Here is a 21960-nt window from a genome sequence, read left to right on the forward strand (position 1 = left end):
GAAAATGACCAAATGAACAGTAACTTTTTCAAAGGAAATTGAGCTCGAATTTCAAAGCAATCAGTTCAAAAACTATTTTTCCTCAAAATTTTATCCAAAGAGATTTCTGTAAAACTTGGAATCACTCAATTTCAATTTTTCTACAATTAGTTATGAATTTTCGAAATTTGCCACATTTTAAGGTGACAATGAATAGTAACCCATAAATAAAAATTTTCAAACTTGATTTTTCATCAATTGTAGCCTTCAAAAGTGATTCCAAATGCTTCCGCAAGGAAAGTTAATTGATTTAAACATGAGGTGTTACAATTGGCATCCATAAACATAATTTACATAATAGGAGAATTATACATTAATCTCATTTATTAACATCAATAATTCTCTATTTTCTTCTCCTTCCTTCTCATGCCATTATTTCCCATCATTGATTGACCTAAATAATTGGTTAGAGAGGGGAGGGATTTGGGAGAATCTCAGTAGCAAACAATATCACATAATCATGCTAGATGGATGCTAATGCATTACATGCAACTTGCTTATTCTCTTGTGAGTTAGTGACATACTAGCATGTCTAAATCTACCTTCTTGATGCATGGCTATGGAGGCATAATCTACTCATCATAAATAGTAATCACAGCAGCTAAAACATGTCATAACAACATTCAAACATCATGTACATAGCAATACACAAGTATACAATATCAAACAATGGCAATAGGTAAATTCACTACCTTGTACTTCTAGCTTTCCTCTTGTTTTTCCTTTGACTCCCTTGACTTCCCAACCATAAAAGCTTTCAGTCAATATCATCAAACATCTTTTAGGATGTTCTAAGGTTCTAAACATAGCCATAATGATCATACAATCCATTAGGACTAAGAGATTACATAAAGTTCAAGACTAGCTCTCTTGAACTTAACCTTTTCTCTAAATTTTAGGATTAGTGTTCTAGCTTTGTAATAATTGTTCTTTAGGCCAGTCCTACACAATTTTACCCAAGAAATCCAAATATGAGCTTAGATTCATAAAAAGAAAACTCCTTCTCCAAAAACCAGTGTTGGCTAAATAGGGGGTTTTGAAATCTAAAATTCCAACTTTAATTACAATGCTTCCAATGCTTGTTCTTAAGGGACATAAATAGATCTGGCTAAACAGTATATTTGGTTCCATAACATGCAATTCTTCCAATTTCAATGAAATACCACTTGAATTAAGCTATAATCAATGACTTTAAACTGACATCAAAATCATCCTCCCTTATCTCTTATAGATTTCAGTCAGCACCTCCTCTTAGGGGAATCCACATTTTTCAACCATCAAACGCAAGAATACAAATCAAAATACAAGGTAGAATATAAAACCAACCTTGTATCCAAGCTTAGATTATCAAAGGTGGTATTTTCCTCTTGATTATGCTTCAAGAAATAAAATGACAAGAGTTTCCCCTCTTGTTCTCATCTTGGCCAAAAAAGTGAAGAGGTGAAGGCTATTTATAGCTAAAACTTTGGCCTTAAATGGACCAAAATGCCCTTGAAAGCTAATAGAAAGTGTAAAGGTAAACTTGAAACTTCAATTGCACTTTTGTATCATCTTCCTGCATCATCCCTTACATCATCCTTCTAGAAGGGCTAGGTGTCAAAAATCTAGTAGAGAGGAAGGAAGAATGAATCTTGACCATTGGATCAAAACTTAATCTCTAATGGCCTGTTTAGTTCGATTACATGAAAAAGGATTACATGTAATCCTAATGTAAATAGCTTATTCAAATGTTTGGTTGAGTTTATGTAATGTAAATAGGATTACATTTTGTAATGCTGATTACATTAAATGAGTGCATCATTATTACATTGGGGAGACTCATGAATAGGGATGCGGACCTCTTGTAATTGAGTTGAAAAGACAATGTTGCCCTTATAATTTTAAAATTGACTTTATTCACCATTGAACTTTTTTCTTCGTCTTCCTCTCTCCACACACCTTATTGTCCCCACTGTCGTAGGACGACCTCTGCATTCACCACCCCCATTGACTTTTGCAAAACTCCTCACCATTTTCATCTTCAATGAATAGATCTAGCAACATTTTTCATCTATCTTTCTCATACCATCAAACCTCATCATCGTCATTGTCTACCATCAAGATGAACACAAATCTACATCGCCATTTTTTAGTAATGAGATCAATCGGATCTGTGATGAGGGAGAATGGATGAGAAGCAAAGAATCTCCTTTTCCCTTTTGTGAATGTTTCCCTCTCTCTAGCTCTCCACAAGACACTCTTCATCAAAACCATTTGTAGAATACTGATTCATAGGTAGGATATTGATGTTTTATGGTGTTGAGAGGCGACGGTGATAATTGAAGATGAAGGAAAACAAGCGAGTGAGCGACGGTAGGGGACAAGGTGAAGATGAAGGAAAAAGGGATGGACTATTTTAGTCTTTTTACTGATATTATTCTTAAATTAAATAAATAAAAGTTCAATTTATTATTATCATTTTTACTATCATACCAAACAAACTCATGTAATTATTATTACATTACATTCCATTCCTTATCATTACATTGCATTCCCTCTAATTCAATGAACCAAACAGGACATAAGTTTCCTTCTAATTTACTTGACTCACATTTATCTGACTTTCTTAATAGCCTTCTGGAGTTCAAAAAATTCTTGTGTTTACTTTATAAATTTTCTTTAATTTTAGAGAATATCTATGAATTTTCTCACGTCATAACACTTCCTTTAAGCCTTTCATAAAATCATTTACTAAAATACCCTTAACTAGCATAATCGACTTTATATTTTATTAAAGTCATTCCACTGGCCTTCTGGGAGAGGAACTTTTATAAATTAGCACAACCTTTTAACTATTTAAACTCATTTTTGTGTTATTTTTGAAGTCTCTTGCTATTTTAAATAATTATCTCAAACAGTGTACTTTTGATGTCCATGATCTTATAGATTCTATTTAAGTTGCCTCAGGGGTATTTTCTTCATTTCTCTTTACAAAAGAGTCTTAGGATATTATTTTCCATTTTTTTGAGATTTTTCTAGAATTTTCTATATATTTTCTATTTTTATCTCTGTTGGCCATAACTTTCTAAATTTACAATTTAATCCCTACTTGAACTTAACCTCATAAAACCATCTCTTTGAGGCTTCTAGCTTAACTTTAGACTTGTATCTAGCCTCTTTTCTCTTTCTAGGCCCTTGACACTCTTCTGGAATCTCAACGTTACACATTTGCCCCCAGTAACTTTCTCACTTTGCAATTTAATCCCTAAAATTGCTTTAACTATCTTTATCATTTTTGAGATTTCTGCTAAAAAGGGTTTGATAGCCTATCCAATTCAGGCTAATTCTGGTACTTTTAGACTCAAAAGTCGAGATGTTACAATCTGGTGCTGAGTATTGTGGTGGTTTTGCTTTGGAATTTTTTGTTTGATGGTTTTTGGTTTAAGTTTTTGGGTGCATAAAGTCAACCTTCTCTCCGTAGCAAAGCTTTGTCTTGGGTTGCTTCTTTTGACTGTTTTTGCTTGCAACTTTGGTTGCGCTGCAACTATCTTCTTGAAGAATTTCTATGCCTTTGGCGTTTAATTCCTACAGTAGCTTGCATGGAGGAATTGTTTCATGTCCATTCGATTAGAGCAAGGAGCTCATCAATTACTCACCCTTGCATGTCTGGTTGAAGTTGCTCAAGCTTCGGTTTCAATTGGCAGAACCTTCTATTGCATGCTTTTATTTATTGTTCAATGTTTGTGTTTGTTTTCTTTCATTTGTAATATTCTTATTCTAATGATGGGTCGGCTTTATTCTCTGCTTTATTTGGATTTACTCAAATTAACTAGTGTGAGTAATAATCTTTTAATTCATTTGAATAAAATTGTCCTTTTATTTAAAAAAATCATGCATGTAATGTTACTTATTAATTTTTTTCCCATTTTATCATATTTAGGTAAACCATATATTAAACTCACAACATAATTAAATCTATCTATTAATCTTGCATTTATTAATTATTCTTTTAAAAAATATTGAACCCATTTCAAACTAATCCTTACACATGAAGCTCTCTTATGACCCCAAAAAAAAAAAAAATCTCTCCTCACAGAGTGTATATTAATATATGCGTGCGCGTGTGTGTGTAATAGTTTACAATTTATATAGAAATTATATCATTATTAAATTATGACTAATTTCATCCAAACTCCGTATAAAACAAAAAGATCGATTCTAAACTAATTGTGTTGATAAATATATTAAAATCAGTTTTTCCAATACGTTGGTCGTTTGATAAGATCATTAAAGAACGACTTTCTTAATATGTAAAATGTAGTATTATTTTTCAATTACTTTTATTTCTATTTTTTATTTTTTATATTTCCGAGTAAAACAGTTCATTAAAGCTTATTCGAAAAACAACTCATTAAACAATAAACGTAATTAGGTTCAACTATTAATCCTGTATTCATTATGCTTCTAAATTTATTTTGGAAATTACAGCATTTGAAGAAAACATTTTGCATTCCTGTTTTATCTAAATCCATACAACGCTCGAAAGTAACTATGAAGTTGAAATATTTACATTACTTTTAGAATAAAATACTCAATAATTAAACAAGGTGGCGGGATGTGGTGGACCTTTTAGAGATCATGAGGGGAATTGGTTGGGCAGCTTCGCGCGACGCCTAGGCAGATGCAGTGTAGAGGATGCGGAATTATGGGGCGTCCGAACTGTTGTTACGCTAGTACACAAATTCCCTGGAAATAGGGTCATTATTGAGTCTGATTCGCAGGTTGTAGTAGATAAACTGGAAGAAATGATATCTAGTGGAGAGACTACCAACAGATTTATGAGCAGAGTGGGAGAAGTCCTGGGAGATGGATGGGAGGTGAAGGGGAGGCATGCTCCTAGAAAAGGCAATTTGGTGGCAAAGTGGCTGGCAAGTGGAGCTTCCTTCAAACCAATGAGATTCGATTGATTGAGGAACCGCCAGAGAGACTTGTTAAGTGGACAGAGGATGACAGATTGGGCGTTGCGCACTCTACACGTGTTCTAGTTTAGCTTTTCGCTGTTTGGACGCTCTAGCCCCGTTGTATAATTAAAAAAAAAAAAAAACTCTGGCTAACCTTCTAAATCGTATCATTTAGTTTAATCGGTTAACACCATTAGAAATATTCTTAGGAGATTCTAAAATATTATTTTTCAATGAAATTTATATTAAAATAAATTGTTTACTATTTTATCTATTATAATAAATTCTTTTAAATATTTTTATGGTTACACGAATTTTATTTACTTAAGGCAATCATAAAACATTTTATTAAAAGTTAAATAATTTTTTCAATAAATATATATACTCGAACTAATATGTTCATAAATTTTTGAATTATAAATTTAAATAATTTATAAAATCTTTTAAACTTGTATCATTTAAACTTTATGATAAACAATAATATGTATTTGAAATATGTTTTTACAATTAAAAGAAATCAAGTAAATAATTTATCATGATTGTGATAAAAAAAATTAAAATTATAAAATTTATGATTTAAATTAATAATTTTTAAACATATTAGAAATTTTAAAATATATGTATTGGAATTATTTTTTGATTTTATAAATAACATTTTTTGAAAAATATAAATGTCTAAATGTTATTATGTTAAAAAGAGGTATTTTGGTCAAAAAAATAATTTAAAGTCAAACCTAACATTCAACTACCGGTCTGAATAAATGACAATAGAATCTAAATATAGAAGGGAGATTTGTGTAACATACATTTTAATTTTAAAGGAGTTTAATACATTTTCAAAATATAAGGGAGATTTCGTGATTGAAATATAAAATAGAAGGGTGATAAGTATATTTCATTCTTAGTTTTAATATTATAATTCTACTCATAAGAAATTTACACTTAAATACTTTGCAAATCAAAGCATTCCAGTAAAACGTTGTTTGGCCCCTTTCATAAAGACAATGTTGGATAATGATGAAGATCAACAATGATAATAATTTAAAAAAAAATATCTAAGTTCCTCTGCTTCATTTTTAATTAAGAGTTAAGACCTTTCATTTTTTTAATGGACACTTAAAGTTTTATTAATTATAGACATTAGTTTCTATTCTCATATGTGAGAGAAATTTTTTTATTAGACATAAGCATCTTCTATTAGAAATATGTTTTAGATGCTATTTAGTATTAATGGGATGTTTGAGTAAAAACAAAACCATAGTTTTAAAAGCACTTTTACGGTATACGAAGTAAATATGTGGAAAAATTTATTTTAATTTATGGAAAAGTGTTTCTGAAAATTTCTGAAAAACACTTTTGGGATTGGTCAAACACTTTCTAAGTATGAATAATTCTTACAATGAGAATTCAAAATAATCCTTCATGGGGTAACTCCTTTTATGTTAGATTAGACAGGACGGAGGGGTAAGAAAAATGGAATTAATAACCAATAGTGTGACCCTCACTTGGCATGCATACGAATTTCATAAATTATAAGTACAGAAATTAATACTACTTATAATTTTTTTAAAAAAACATAATCTGAGAATGGATCTTCATATCAAGCCAAACTTTAGACATGAGGCTTTCAGAGAGTCTGTACCCAATTGCGTGTTGACTTGAGCCTCTCTCTCCCTCTCTCGGAATTAGGCATTAAAGAAGAAAAAAAATCTCGATTCTTTCAATGGCATCGAGTCGCGATCCCTTGCTGCAGCGAAGATGCAGAGGGAAAAGAAAAGAAAAGAGAAACGAAGCCATTGATTCAGAATTCAAACTTGTAAGCAACCAACATAGGCCTCATCCTCACCCTGCTACTTACGACACCTTTCTTCAAAGCTGATTCTCTTGGAAATATAATCCCCTTCTTCCACACTACTGTCCGATTCATTCGCGTAAAATACACACAGAAAACATCGCCATTACAGAAGAACCTCGCTGACCATAGTATTAAGCTGATTTACACAACAAAAATTACCACTTTTATAAAAGAAACCAAGAAGGATTTCCTTCTTAAGCTAAAATCTGTAAGATCGCAAATTTAAATCTCATTTACAGACAAAGCGTTATTTAACCCTAAAATCAGTTGTTGGTTTATTTAACCCTAAAATCAGTTGTTGGTTAAGATGACAAGAAAAAGTTTCGAAACCAACGAAGTCTCAAGAAGAACTTTATTTATAGGTAAAATATTATTTAACTTTAAAATTAGTTGTTTGTTAAGATAGTAACAGGAAAAAAAAACACGAGTTTAAATTTTAAAAAGTGTAGAACAAAAATCCTTAGCTTCCCTCAAATAAAAAAATAAACAATACCTCAATGTTAGCCAACTCATCTGAATTTTCTTTTATCGAAAAAATAATACTTCTCTGGTCCTGAATACAAGACTCCGATACTCAGTCTTGTATTCAAGACCAAAGGAGTTTTTTTTTTCTCTGTGCCATAAACGAAAGATAAATCCTTCAATCATCAATGCTCAATCGGTCATAATCACAAGTCATTCATTCTTGTACTCAGGCAACACTTGTATAGACGTGTTCATTTTGGTATTGGCATGCACATACCAAATAGGGTTTGAACTGAAAGACTCAGTGTTAGCCAGTAAACCAAAGCTAATACAAACACAAACGCATCCTAATTCATATATTAAAAATTATAGAAATCTCTAAACAACAGTACAATCCAGCTGGAGTACTTTTGGATTACATTCCAACAACACTTTCGAGCAAAATCTATCCATTTTTACTTCTCATAGAAGCTGCACTATACCAACTTCTGTGTCAAATGTGAAGCGAAAAACGAGGCCTAAATTTCTTTATCAAAAAGAACTATGTTCTTTAAAAAACACTCACCATAGATTTGAGCCAAAAGTCGTCAGAAGTTCTCATTTCTAGTAATAGGGATGAGTTCAACTTCTTAGTTTTGACTTTAGCAAGAAGGGATAATGATATGAACAGCTGAAATTGTTTTCATAGTGAGAGAAACGAAACCACAAGGATACATCAAAATGCATCATCATATAGCTACTTCGCTAGACAATGAATTGTATTGACACCCTTCTATATTGTGTGTCGTTAACCTAATCCGCTGATTCATTATCGGGTCTATAATCTGTAAGCACAAGGCAAAATATGACTTCTCTTCTGTATCACTTCCACAAGAATAACAAAGAGACACTAAATTGATCAAAATCTGCACAAGATATATAACAAACACCTTACATTAATCCATTTACATTCAAATGAGTCTTTCGTTGAACCAGAAAGAAAGAAATCAAATTCCAAAAAGCCACTCCCAGTGACAGAATCAAAATCTGCACAATACACACACACGCACCCATCACAAACACCTTCTATTTATATATTTCATTGTTGGATCAGAAAAAAAATAGAGAAGACAGACTTGAAAAAGGCACTCTCAATGACAGAATCTATGGCATTACAGAAGTTAATCTTGCCATTAATACTGTCTCACCAACACAACAATCAGAAACAGTCACGGAGAATAATAGTAAAATTAAATAGCAGAGAAGGCACCCAGAAATAGAAATAAACCATCCAACATTAATAACTGAAAATAGAACTAAAGCAATAAGAAGAAAAAAGAAGAGGAAGCTAGAGATCTAACTTCTGTTAGAGCGATACTGAATTTTTCTTAACTAGTATTGTACATTACAGACAAGCAGAACAGGCAAGGATCTGCATCAAATCTTGTTCATCAAACAGTTCATATAAGATTACTCTCTTTCTTCCTTCTTCCTCTTACAAAGCTTAAGAGGAAGAAGGAAGAGCAATACCCATCATCACCACTGTCTCTCAGATTTAAGATCATATTTCATCGTCCTCAATTTTTTTTTTCTTTTCTTCCGCATATTAGATAGGAGAAAGAACAAAAATTCCAATAAAAAAATTCAAAGATAACGTTTTTTTTTCCTTCTTTTTCTTTCTTCTGTTTCAGCATCAGAGACGCAGATCGGTGCAGTGAAGATCATCATCGACCGGTGGGAAGTTAAGATCGAAGGGGAAAGGCCGCCGGAAAGAGGACGATGCGATATCATCACCGTCGTTGTCAACCACAGACGACGATGAATCGCAGTCGCTATGGCAATCCTCTGGCACAACGGGCGGCGTTCGAGGGTATCTCCGGGAGGTGGTGGTGGTCAACGGCGGCGCCATCGAGCGAGGACGAGGGCCGCTGAAGGACTCAACGGTGCTGCTCATGCCGCTAGAGGTAGGTCTCTGAGGATTGATCTGGTGCTCCTGGAAGCCATTAGAAGCATACAACCTGTGATCTAAAAACGGATCGGCGAGGTTGTTATTATTGTGGTGGTAACAGAAGGGTGAGAGAGAAGAAGGGTTGATCGGAAAGTTGGTCTTAGCCTTAGGTCCGCGGAGGCTGAGAGCGGCAGCGTCGTAAGCTCGAGCGGCTTCTTCGGCGGAATCAAAGGTGCCAAGCCATAAACGAGCTTTCTTCACAGGGTCTCTGATCTCCGCAGCAAATCTACCCCACGGCCTCTTCCTCACGCCCCGGTACCTCGGCTCTTTTAAAACCGTCCTCGATCCGGATCCTCCGTCCACTCCGGCTGCCGCCTTCACCGGCGCGGCTGCTCTGCCTTTCCTCATGATCTGAACCAACAGATCTGGACAACCAAGGCGAGGAGAAACCAAGATCTAGTCTTGGACTTCTGCGTGTCTCAAAACAGGTTATAGATTCATGAGGAACATCTCTAAGTGGGAAAGAATAAAGGATTGCGGGGTGAGGGAAAGAAGAGGAAGAAGATAAGAGAGAGAGAGAGAGAGAGAGAGAGAAGCTGTGTGTGAATGTGAAGAGGAGGCACCAAAGGCAGCACTACTTCACCTCTTCAACGCATAAAGAAAGAAATAATAAATAAGAGTAATAATATTAAAATTGGGATTTGATTATTATGAAACGTGAAGTGGTGCGTGTGTGTTTCCTAAGCTGTGGCTGTAATGGCGTTCTTTTCTTTCTTTCTTTCCTTCGATTTTTTGATTTGTTGCTTTCTTATTTCTCTGCTTTCTACTTTTCTTCTGACCCAACGCGCCGACTTAGGGTTTTTATTTTTATTGCTTATTGTAAGAAACTTTTATTTTTTGACTTGGATTGTAATAAATTTTGACAATGGCAATATTATTGGGTGAATTATAATTGGACTCAAAAAAAAATCTATGATGAATTATATTTTGAATCCAAAAAAATCTGGCGTGAATTATTACAGTTACGGTATATTAGGGCAAGATAAATTATTACAACATCCCAACATTGCATTATTTTTTTTACTTGGAACAACATAAACAGGAGAAGAACCAAATTTCTCAAGAAAAATGACGTAACAATTAGAGCTAGAAACATGCTCAAGCCCGTTAAAAGTCTAAATAGCCTAACTAACTTTTGAAAAAGTACGTTTTAAATTAAAAAGAATGTTTGGATGGAATTACAATTATAATTTTAAAAGTGTTTTTATAGTATACGAAGTAAATATGTCAAAGAATTTAATTTGTTTTACCAAAAAAATGTTTTTTACAAATACTTTTATATGTTCCCAAACACCTCATAAGTAGATCTTTAAACCCAACTTGTTTAAGCCCGACCCCATGACCTGTTTAAACCCGTACATTTCTTTCCAGGTCAAAAAAAAAACCATACATTTATGTTTTAACCATTTTGATAATTATATTTGTTCATTTTTTATTTAGCTAGTATTTTCTTAAAATTATTTTAATACTCCGTAAATTACATTATCTAACGTGATGCAAAAATATCAATATATTTATACAATAATGGATCATTTTGTACAAGAATTCAGGATAATAATGTGATTTTCTTTATTTTTCGTTATTTATACATTAATTTGACACGTTAGTTTGCTAGTATATATGATTTAGATTAAAAATTTTAGTTTGCTAATATTTATCCATCCAAAAGCTAATAATTGAAAAAATTGGATGTCTTTAGCAAATTGGAAGTTTAATTATGTTGTTTTCTTGGAATAAGATTAGACACCATAATTTTGTTCTTATTTACCAATTAATTTTTTTTATATAAGTTGCTTCTATTATAATTTACAGAAATCATATTTACTTTTGAGTTTAATGTTATATAACTTGTTGAATACAATTGAAACATGAACTTTGGTATTTTATTTTATTAAATTCTTAGACATGCATTTTGGTCCCAAAAAAATAAAGAAATGCAATTAAGCTGAATGTTGGTATTTGCTCTTGCTACTGCTAGTTATTTCGCTGAATGTCGGTTGAATTTGTGACATTTGAATATTTGACTAGTTAAATACTTCTACAGTCCTATTTATAAATCGCTTCCAACATGTTTCGTATAAACCAAGAAAATCTTAAACTTCATTAACTCTCATTTAAAATTCAACAACTTTCCAACTTTATTTCTATTTAATATACATTACATTTTATGTAAATAAATCAGCACAGTAATCAATGAAGGGTAAAATTGTACATATATACAAAAAATTTCTCTCAATACCCTATAAATATGACCAAAAAATGTCTTCTCTTTCTACCTTATAAATACAATCAAAGGAGTAGTAATAAATATAACCTTTGATTTGATGGTAGCTAATAGCACAATGTTGAATTGCTTTTGCTTGTAACTTAAATCTTGATAATATTTATGCTTTTAATTAGTAATTTTTATTATTTTTAAAAAAAATATATGAAAAATATATTTTTTTGTTAAACGTAACTGAAGCTCACGGGCACTCAAGGGCCAAGCCTAATAAAATATTTTATTTTTTTGATAATAAGCCTAAACTAGTTGGCCTGTTTAAGCCTATGACCAATAAAAGGCTGACTTTTTTTCCCATCACTAAATACAATATCTTTATAGTTATGAAATTTCATATCAATAATTCTAATTTTGAAAATACCAAATTAGCCAATATTTTCCAATTTGATATTTAAAAATGTTGTCAAATGACTTTTATGCCTAACGTTTTTTTTAAAATGCTGTTAGATCCCACCAATTTATGGGTGACCCAAAACCCTCATCATCACCAGCCATGAGCATTCGACAACCTCCCCAATAACTAGCTGCCAGTTCTCTGCCTCTGGCACTGCCAATAGCCAACTAAGTTCGCATCACATTTTTCAAATTTTTGAAATTAGAGTAGTTAGTGAGAAAGTAAATGTGATAAACAGCCAACAATAATAACCTTTTTCATGAATTTATTCAGATGTGGAAAGTTCTTTATACAATTTTCAAATGTTCTAAACAAGAATAATAAATAATAAAGCAGGTGACTATTTACTATATTTACTTTGTTATTTACTATTCTTGTTTCAAAAATTTGAATAAGAACTTCACACTTAAAAAAAATTCATGAATAATGTCCTTATTGCCCATTATTACTACATTTCTTTCATGTCTGCATTCTGTGCTCAGCACTTAAAACATCCGCATTTTGAGTGCTGAGCAGGGACTTTTGAATTTTTTTTTTGTTTTTCTCTTTTTTCCGCTTCTTTACACATTTAAATCACATTGTATTAATTCATAAAAAAAATCGCATTATATTAGAATTATTTTTTAGTTAAAGTTCATAAAACAACCTACAATATTTTTTTAAAAATATGTCTAGTGTCTTAAAATATTTTGTCATATTCCATCACAAAATATTTTATGATATTGGACATACTTAGAAAAATAATTTAGAGTACCAGATGAATCACAAAATATTTTAGAATACTAGACCTTAAAATATTTTTTTAGGTGCCTCTAATATGCTAAAATATTTTGTGATATTGCATAACAAAATACTTTAAAACACTGGACGCACATGAAAAATATTTCAGGGTGCTGGAGGAATCATAAAATATTTTAGGATATTGAATCGTGAAATATTTTTTTCAAGTGCATTTAATGTCCTCAAGTATTTTTAATGTTGCATCATAAAATATTCTGAGCAATGAGGGACTTTTTTTGTTGCTTTTTTTTCTTATTCACGACAATAAAATTATATGTATTGAAATTATTTTTGGTTAAGATTCATCTAGTGGCACAAAATATTTTTGCAGGTGCATCAAGCATTTGAAAATATTTTATGATCTATTCATTACCCCAAAATATTTTCTTAAATACTTCTAGTATTCTAAAATATTTTGTGATGCAAAATAAAATACTTTAAGACATTGAACGCATCTAAAAAAATTTCAAGATTCAGTATCGTAAAATATTTTGTGATTTATTTAATACCCTAAATTATTTTTTTAGGTGTATCTTAATACAATGTGATTTTAATGATTAAGGGACAAAAGGAGAAAAAGAAAAAGAAATAAAAACCAAAAGTCCCTTGCTCAACACTCAAAACATTGGCATTTTGAGTGTTGAGCACTCCATACTCATCAAGTTAATGAGCACTGAATGCAAACATATTTGTTTCACTATTTGTTGCTTTTGTTTCATTATTTGCTATTTTGTTATTTATTATACTTATTTTAGAAATTCAAAAAGTGGATTAGGAACTCTCACTTATAACATCATTCTCAAGCTCATAATATCATTATTTAACAAAATAAAACTATTTTAAGTAATATTATGGTAGAAAAAGAAAAATCTTTAATTAAAAGTTTACCATAGTATAAAAGAATTTACCTAATACTTAAAAATTTAGCCATGATACAAAAGGAAACACTCTAACTAAACATGATCATGGAAGATGCCTCATCAAAACTAGGGTTGCTCGTGATAGAGAAAGAATTCACCTTTACTATAAACAACCATGGTTGAAAAAGAACAAACACATTTTATAAGTACTTATTTATGATAGAAAAGAGTAAAACTAATCATTTCAAAGCTATCGTAGGTATAAAAACCTTACTAATTCAATCATATGCAAATCATATTAGAAAAAGACTCCACCAGCCTAACATGGTTGCAAAACCAAACCCTTGATTAACATCAAAACATTAGCAATTTAGGCTTTGTACTTCTCAAAACTTGGAATATCACATTCAACCACAAGTTTAACACATACATTTCTAAATCATATTTTTCATTGAAGCACTCAAAGAATATTCATAGAGCTCCAAAAGCCAAATGTCACTAAATGAATCCACAAAACTGCATGCATAGATCCTATAGATCTTCAGACATCTATCAACATTCTATCTAGTAACCTTTAATCAAAAGTCAACAATGTAGTCATAAATGTATCCTATTGTAGTAATAGACAATTATCCATCACATATATTAAAAAAAAAAAAAGATGAAATACAAGATTAATATAGGTAATCATGCCTCCAAAGCCTTCCCTAACAAACTGGCAAAAGAATTATCACATAAAAATGTTAAAAGTAACAAGGTGGAACAAACATCTCAATAACTAATAGTTCAACTTATCATACAAATCAAAATGTGCTTGTAAGATGTCAAAATGGATAGATAATAGTATAAACCACAAGTGATAATTTAATTTCTCATTAGCAACAAAATATATCATTAACCCCATAAGTGACCTTATACTTTCCTCATTTTTTCTGACTGAACCTATGAGTTAAATTATTAATCCATGGAAACTTTCAACTCTATATGGGTAAAATCCAAGCATTAACCATATATTTTTATATGTATATAACCCCCTCAAACTTTTAAGTTATATACATATAAAGTCCCCAGACTTTAATATATTTATATATATGGACAAACACTGTACATAAATAAGCTATGAACACAACTATTAATAGAGAAGTTATATACATAAATGTCAGAATTTAGGTGATTCGTTGTAAGCTTTTAAAGCTTAATGAGATTATCTATACATAGTATAAAGTTGATGAGAGTTATGTATAATTTTCCTTATAAAAGCTTAACAAACACTAATAAAATATAATCCTGCCTACTGGTCTCTATTATTCTAGGGCTTATATATATCTTATTGCTCAGGTTCGCCGCCGCCCAAACTCTTGTCAAACTGTAGTGTTGTATTAAAGGTAGGACAAAACAAGATATCTTGACTCCGCTTAATCTTCACAATAAACACCAAAATTATCTTATAGAGCAAGGTGCTTAAATATCAAAGTCTCTTCTATAGGCAAAGAGTTCACGAAAGTCGCCAAGAGAAATAAAATAAAATAAAATCTCCAAATGGTCCCTTGATTCAGCACAAATTGATCTCATATATCATTACCTAGCTAGAAGAATAGTTTCTCATTTACCATAATAGTTTCACCTAAAAGCATTCCTTTACATAAACAATTTTACCAGGAGCATCAAGCATAGAAAACGGGAATCTGAGAAATATATTAACAGTTTGATTAGAGTAAAATTTCTTTTAAAATTCAATATTTCAAGATCCAAAATCATGTCAAAGTGGTCAAAAAAAAAAAAACCAAGACTCTTTTCAATACCAGGACATTTAGGCCTTTGTTTGATTCTGTTTTTTTAATTTTTTTGGTTCTTAGAATAGTTTTATGAAAGTGTTTTTCAGAAAAAGTTTTGAAAATAAAAAAAAATCTTTTTGGATGATTGTTCTAAAAAAAATCATATTTTAGAAAAAAATATTAAAAATTATTTAAAATAGTTGTTTATAAAATCAACGTCGTCGAGCATTAAACAACTTAGAAAGTGGAGACAATGAGCAGACAAATTAATAAGACTGGAGAGGGGTGAGTTTGGGTTTGAGATTGAAATATGAGAGTTCAAGTCGTCAAGCACTGAAGGCAAATAGAAATATCTATTTATTGCCCAATTTTACAGGACAAGAAAAATTTTTATACCTAAGAAAAAATAAGAAAACATATATTTTGTTCTTTTTTTATTTTTTTAAGTAAATTATTGGTTCTCTGTTTTACAAAACATTTGACTAAAAATTACCTTTTAAAAAAATTTACTTTTATTTTAAAATACGGAAAAATTGTTTTGAAAATAGAAAATTAAACAAGGTGAATTGCAAATCAATTTCCATGACTTTTTGTTCTCGCACAATTCTTCCCATTGAGGGCGATTAATCTTTTGAAAACTGTCCAATAATAAGTAACCCCAAAAGAAGTCAACTAGAATCATACCACTTGTAGGACAAGGCTTCTTGGGGAATAACATATAGAAGAGAATGGCGAGAAAAACTAAACTAGAGATAATAACAACTAATTGAATGAGTGTAAACCTGCTTCAAGACTACAATCTATTGGTTACATAAATGATCTGAAACTTCCTAATATAAAACATGTCCATCATTGTGGCATACATGCACATAAAAACATTGCCATTTCCCAAATCTAGAAGAAAATTGGACCCAGTTTCAATGCGCATCACCTTGATGAGTATCTTAAATTTATCAAATCTTGATTGTCTATATCTGACTTGAATAATCCATATTTAAAATTTTTAATTAATTATTTTTAAATAAAAAATTATTTTTTTGAAAGAATGATAGTTAAAAGATTATCTTTATTTGAAATTCTATACATATTAAAATAATTATTTTGGATAAATATAAATAAAAAAAATCAAATTTGGACCATCCAAATGAGATATGGATGATCCTGATCTGATAAGATTAGGGTGCTCATCATCAAAGTGATGAGCACCAAAACCAACTCCAAATTATATATATGCTTTCCATAAGAACGAGAGACACAAGAAACGATGACCAACAAACTTTTTTTGAAATTGAATTTCTAATCTTACAAGGATAAATGAACTAGCCCGCGCACAAATAGATAATATGTATATGCCAAAATGTCTTTAACTTGCCTTATCACTCTATTAGAAAGCTTTGAAGAGCCAATGGCCTGATGGCATGTAAGCTTTTTGATAAGTTGGAGGTTGCGAATTTAATCCCGCGCGCATGTAATCCCAAGCTCTTAATATCTACTATTTTAAATAAAAAGAGAAGAAGGGGATATCATCCACATGCATCAAATGAGACAGTAACAAAGAGATTTGACTGATTCAAATACCTTTTTGGTCTTTGTTTCTCTGCTTGAATGATCATGCAAGAAAAAGCATTTGCCCAAAAGCAAAAATAAAGATACGAAGATTTATTTGGCAGGCATGCCATTTAAGATGACGCGATACTAAAGCAACTAAAGCAAATCTTGCCACAATCTTAGTGCGCCCTTGTATAAAATGTGGTCTCTTAAAGTGGGTTAGCGAAACTATTAGAAGATGATTTAGTAGTGTGTCATGAAATCAATTAAAGTTATAAGTGTTAGCATAATCATAGAGAGATAAGAGATGTGATTAATTGTTTTCAAAAGCATAAATAGCAAGAGCTATGCATCACGTGATTTCAACACAATTACATGTGAGGCTGATCGTCTTGATGTATATGATAGGTACAATTAAGAAAGATTTAATTTGAGGGTCTTGTTATTTGATATAATTAATTACTTTGTTATGATAACCATCAGGGTACAATATCAAAGAAAAACTTGGATTTCCCTATTTATGAAGATAGCACACTTTCGGTGAGGATGGAACATGCTATTGAGAACATCTATGTGTAGATGGTTGCATCCTAGTCATTATTATCTTATCAATGATTAAGAAAAGGGAAAATTATTGTAGAGTCCCACAGAAGAGAATTTACTACCAAAAGGTCCCATGAAATCAGAAAATGTATATGAGGTCCCAAGGGACCTTATAGCAAAAAATTTGAAACTTGCAATTATTTTCTTGCCCTTTTGATTAGAGAAAGTAACCGAAGCACACTCAAAATCGTTTCGGTTTTCATCTTCACGAAATCGGCCGCCCGCTCACACTCTGCCGCCGTGTCGTTGGTGCTTTATCCTTGTGTGCTCCGATAGCTTCAATCTCCGGCGAGGTCTGTTAGTTTCTGGTTGGTACATTGTCGCTCACTGCTCCGCATTCGGTCACTCTCTGGTCCGACACCTTCAATCCCCTGCGCGGTTCGTTGGTCTCCGGTCTGCACATCGTCGGTCTGTCGTCTGCACTCTGTCGGTCTGTCGTCCGCCCTCCGTCGCCCTCTGCTCCGACGCATTGAACGCTTTCAATCTCCAGCACGGTCCGGCCGACTCTGCTTAGCACTCCATCCCTCTCTGGTCCGCACTTTGTTGCCGTCTGCTCCGACGCCGTGAACTCTCTGGTACAGTCCAGTGGTCTCTCTACTAACGCCCTCAGTCTCCAAACAAGTAGTGTCTCTCGGTTAGAATATTTGACAATTTCAAGCTTCTTGGTTATATTTTGAAAAATGTTTGGTTTGGAATGTTTGAACATTTGAATTGTTGATTGTTCGTAAATAGCTGCTCGATGACCTGAAGTGTGTTAGAATATTTAACAATTTCAAGCTTCTTGCTTATCTTGTTCTTTCGTGTGTTTATATATGGAACCAGTGATAATCGTGACTTGTATTTTCACTCTGATATTATAAATGTGAAGTGTGTTGATATTACAATGATCTGACATGCGAATCAAAGTTAGGGGCAAAAGTTGGGGCTGGCTGGTACTAAGTTATATTAGAGATCAGTTTGAAGAACACTGCTTAAATTTTTCAAAAATTTGATTTGGTAGAGCTTTTTAAATGCAGCAATCAGTTATTGTTAATATTGCTGAATCAAAAGGGAGAACTTTATGTAATTGATTTGTTCGGCAATAAAATAATAAAGGTTTTGTTTGGCTTTCTATGGTGGCTCCATGGTGGAATGTCCGAATAATTTGGCCATAAGGTCAGAAAGGGAATTGCTTGTTGGATATAGCACCTATTGGCTCTATACTATAACCAATGAAGGGAAATTCATTCTAGTGGATTGATTTGTGATCCATATGTAGCATTGTTTACTGCCGTTCATTGCTTTCTGTCATCCAAAGGGATATATTTTGATTTTGTTGATTAGTGAATAATTTGGTGGTGTTGAAGATACTTACTATTTTAAAATATATGTTGATGACAGTATTTTTTTTCCTTTTTGCAGTGAACAAAATGACTAAAAAGAGTAAGAGCAAAGATGGACAAAGGGCTAGGAATTTCTCCGGATACATATTATTTACTGAAGAGTTTTATGAGCAGAACAAGAAGAAGTTTAAGTCTTTTGAAGAGGGCACTAACTCTGTGAAAAAGGCTTGGGGGAACTTAACAGAAGAGGAGAAAAAACAATATGGTGAAAGGGCTAAAGAAATGAGAGTCCCACCAAAAGGGAAGAATTATATTGTTCCCTTTCACACACGGTGTGCTTTGGGACAATTTATGGAAGTCTGCAAGTAGTTAAAGAAAAGTAAAGATAAGATGGAAAGACTGAAAAGAATTGGTTTTGATAAATTGGTTGACATATGCTGCTCACAGATCTATAGAGATTTTTGTGGTGAATTGATCCGTGTGATTGATCCGTGTGTTTGACCCTGTAAGTAGGCAAATTTCAATTCGAGGGAAGATGCATTTAGTGGGGCCCAAAGATGTAAATGAATTGATGGGTCTACCATTTAAGGGGGAAGATATTAAAATAAATGTGGAGAATGAAGATGAAACGTTCAAGAAATTAAGGAGTGACTACGGGAAAGTGCCATACAAAACAATAGGAACATGGTTGATTGAAGGAAAAGAGGAAGAAAAGTTTGAATTCCTTTTTGTTATGTATGCACTAGGAGTCCTCTTGTGTCCTGGCTCTAGTGTATAGGTGAGTGATAAAGTGTTGAAAGTCATGGTGGTGACAAAGGATAGTTTAGGACACTATGATTGGAGCGGCTTAGTTTTGAAAGAATTCTGCAACTCAATTGCAGAGTTCAAGAAAGGAAAGAAGAAAGGAAAAGCTGATGGGACGAAAAATGTGGGAGGTTGCATGTACTTCTTCATGGTAAGTGTGGGTATGATTCATTTACTTTGATGTTAGTTTATTGTCAATGTGCTGTGTAGGTTGTGATTGGTTGCTCTGTATGTTGTTATTTACTACTCTGTTGTCAATTGGAGAAATGTACACTGTCAACTGCTTATGTATAGGTTGTGATTTGCTGGTGTCAAGGTTGTTATTGTACTGTGTGCAGGTTGTTAATGGATTGTGTTGGTTTGTCACGTGGTTATGTATAGGTTGTAATTGCCTTCTGTTCGTGTTGTCATTCGGTTTATCGTGGATTTTCATTGGCTGCTGTGCATGTTGTGAATGACACAAATGTAGGTTGTGATTAGCTGATGTGTAGGTTGTGATTGTATGGTGTGCATGTTGTCATTTGGTTTAGCATCGGTTGTTAGTGGCTGCTACTCAGGTCAATGGCCTGTGTTGGTTTGTCACCTAGTTATGTATAGGTTGTAATTGCATTCTGTTCGTGTTGTCATTCGGTTGAGTATGGGTTGTCACTGGATACTGTACATGTTGTGAATGGCGCAAATGTATGTTGTGACAGGCTTATGTGTAGGTTGTGATTGGACAGTGTGTATGTTGTTATTTACTACTCTATGTCGTCAGTTAGGGAAATGTACGCTGTGAACTGGTTATCTATATGTTGTGACTGGCTGGTGTGGAGGTTGTTATTGTCCTGTGTGCAGGTTGTCATTGGGCTGTGTTAGTTTGTCACCTGATTATGTATAGGTTGTAATTGTATTCTATTCGTGTTGTCATTCGGGTGAGTATGGGTTGTCACTGGCTGCTGTACATGTTGTGAATGGCACAAATGTATGTTGTGGCAGGCTTATGTGTAGGTTGTGATTGGACAATGTGTATGTTGTTATTTATGTAGGAAATTGTGCCCTAGGGGCCAATCATTCTGTTTTGAACATTGTTAATTTATGAATTTATTAATTAAGTTATCATATTATTTGCATGTTTACTGTGATGACTATCCTTGGATAACTCATGGTTTATCCTAAATGTCCCTGGTCGGTCATCTATGTGGGAGCAAAGATGAAATAAGACCAGTATGACTTTAAAGATATATAGAGATATAAATTAAAGTCATAGGCACATGTAAGAGTACAAGGTGTTGGACCGACCCGCTATGAGAGAGCTGCATGGGTTAAGTCATAAGCTTCTCTCATATACAAACCACGTCACTATGCCCTTTGACCTGAGATCATCATGGATTCCTACATGAGAAACGCTTAGCTTTGACCTAGTCAAAAGTCACTTTTGACCGAGTGATCATAAAGACTATGTTCAGGCTTAGTGGTTTTTCATGCGGAGGAATGTGAATGGTCAAGATGGAATTTGTCCCTCACATTCGTAGAGAGACATTACTGGGCCCCTCGATGAGTGAGTCTGAAAAATGTATGGCCATACTATAATGGAAAGGTAGTTCCGTTTCTATACTCAGACTACTCAGGGATCGAGAAAGTAACGGTCATGAATAGGAGGATGACGTTCTCCATGCCTCATCCATGACCAAAATGTCGTGTGACAAAAGGGACGTGATATGGTTGTATGAAAGGTTGCATCGTTCAATAATCCTCATATGTTTTGGGTAGTCGTGATGTCTTGCTAGAGACCGCTTACGACTTGTGAGTCATTATAGTTAATGGCCCACTGCCAACTTCATATGGGCCTACAGGGTCGCACACAAAATAGCCCAACACGAGTTATGATGTCCAGATTCATTGAATCTAAGATATGTCCAGATTCAATGAATAAATAGGGTGGACGTGTATATATATATATATAAATTCGTATATATATATATAAATATAAGAGATATTAATTTATAAGGATAAATTAAATATATAAATTCCGTCATCTCTTTATTAAATAAATAAGTGAATTAAATCTGTGAGACGGATTTAATTTAAACCATATTTATTTAATTGTTCTCTTATCTGATTAGGCAATATTTGATATTGTATTAATTTCGGAATTAATTTAGAGTTAATTTCGAAATTAAATATTATTAATTAAACCTATATAGCATCCTATATATTTGATATAAGGAGCTAGGGTTTAGGAGTGAGAGAACTGACAGATAAGAGACGGCCTAAGAGAGGAGAGAGGACGGATTTCGAAAACCCTAGACGGACATAGGCGCTAGC

The 21960-nt window shown here is 32.8% G+C and overlaps 1 protein-coding gene across 1 annotated transcript; it reads right to left on the bottom strand.

Moving 5' to 3' along the window:
- Positions 1 to 8610: 8610 nt before the first annotated feature.
- LOC114756868 (ethylene-responsive transcription factor 3) lies at positions 8611 to 9841 on the bottom strand. Its single transcript, XM_028945802.1, has one exon. It carries the CDS (start codon positions 9632 to 9634, stop codon positions 8972 to 8974), a length of 663 nt encoding a protein of 220 aa, XP_028801635.1. The 5' UTR covers positions 9635 to 9841; the 3' UTR covers positions 8611 to 8971.
- Between the last annotated feature and the right edge of the window lie 12119 nt (positions 9842 to 21960).

This window comes from Neltuma alba, unplaced genomic scaffold, assembly GCF_004799145.2.
Source record: "Neltuma alba isolate B1F8T4 unplaced genomic scaffold, ASM479914v2 tig00010518_pilon, whole genome shotgun sequence".
NCBI classification, from domain to species: Eukaryota; Viridiplantae; Streptophyta; class Magnoliopsida; order Fabales; family Fabaceae; genus Neltuma; species Neltuma alba.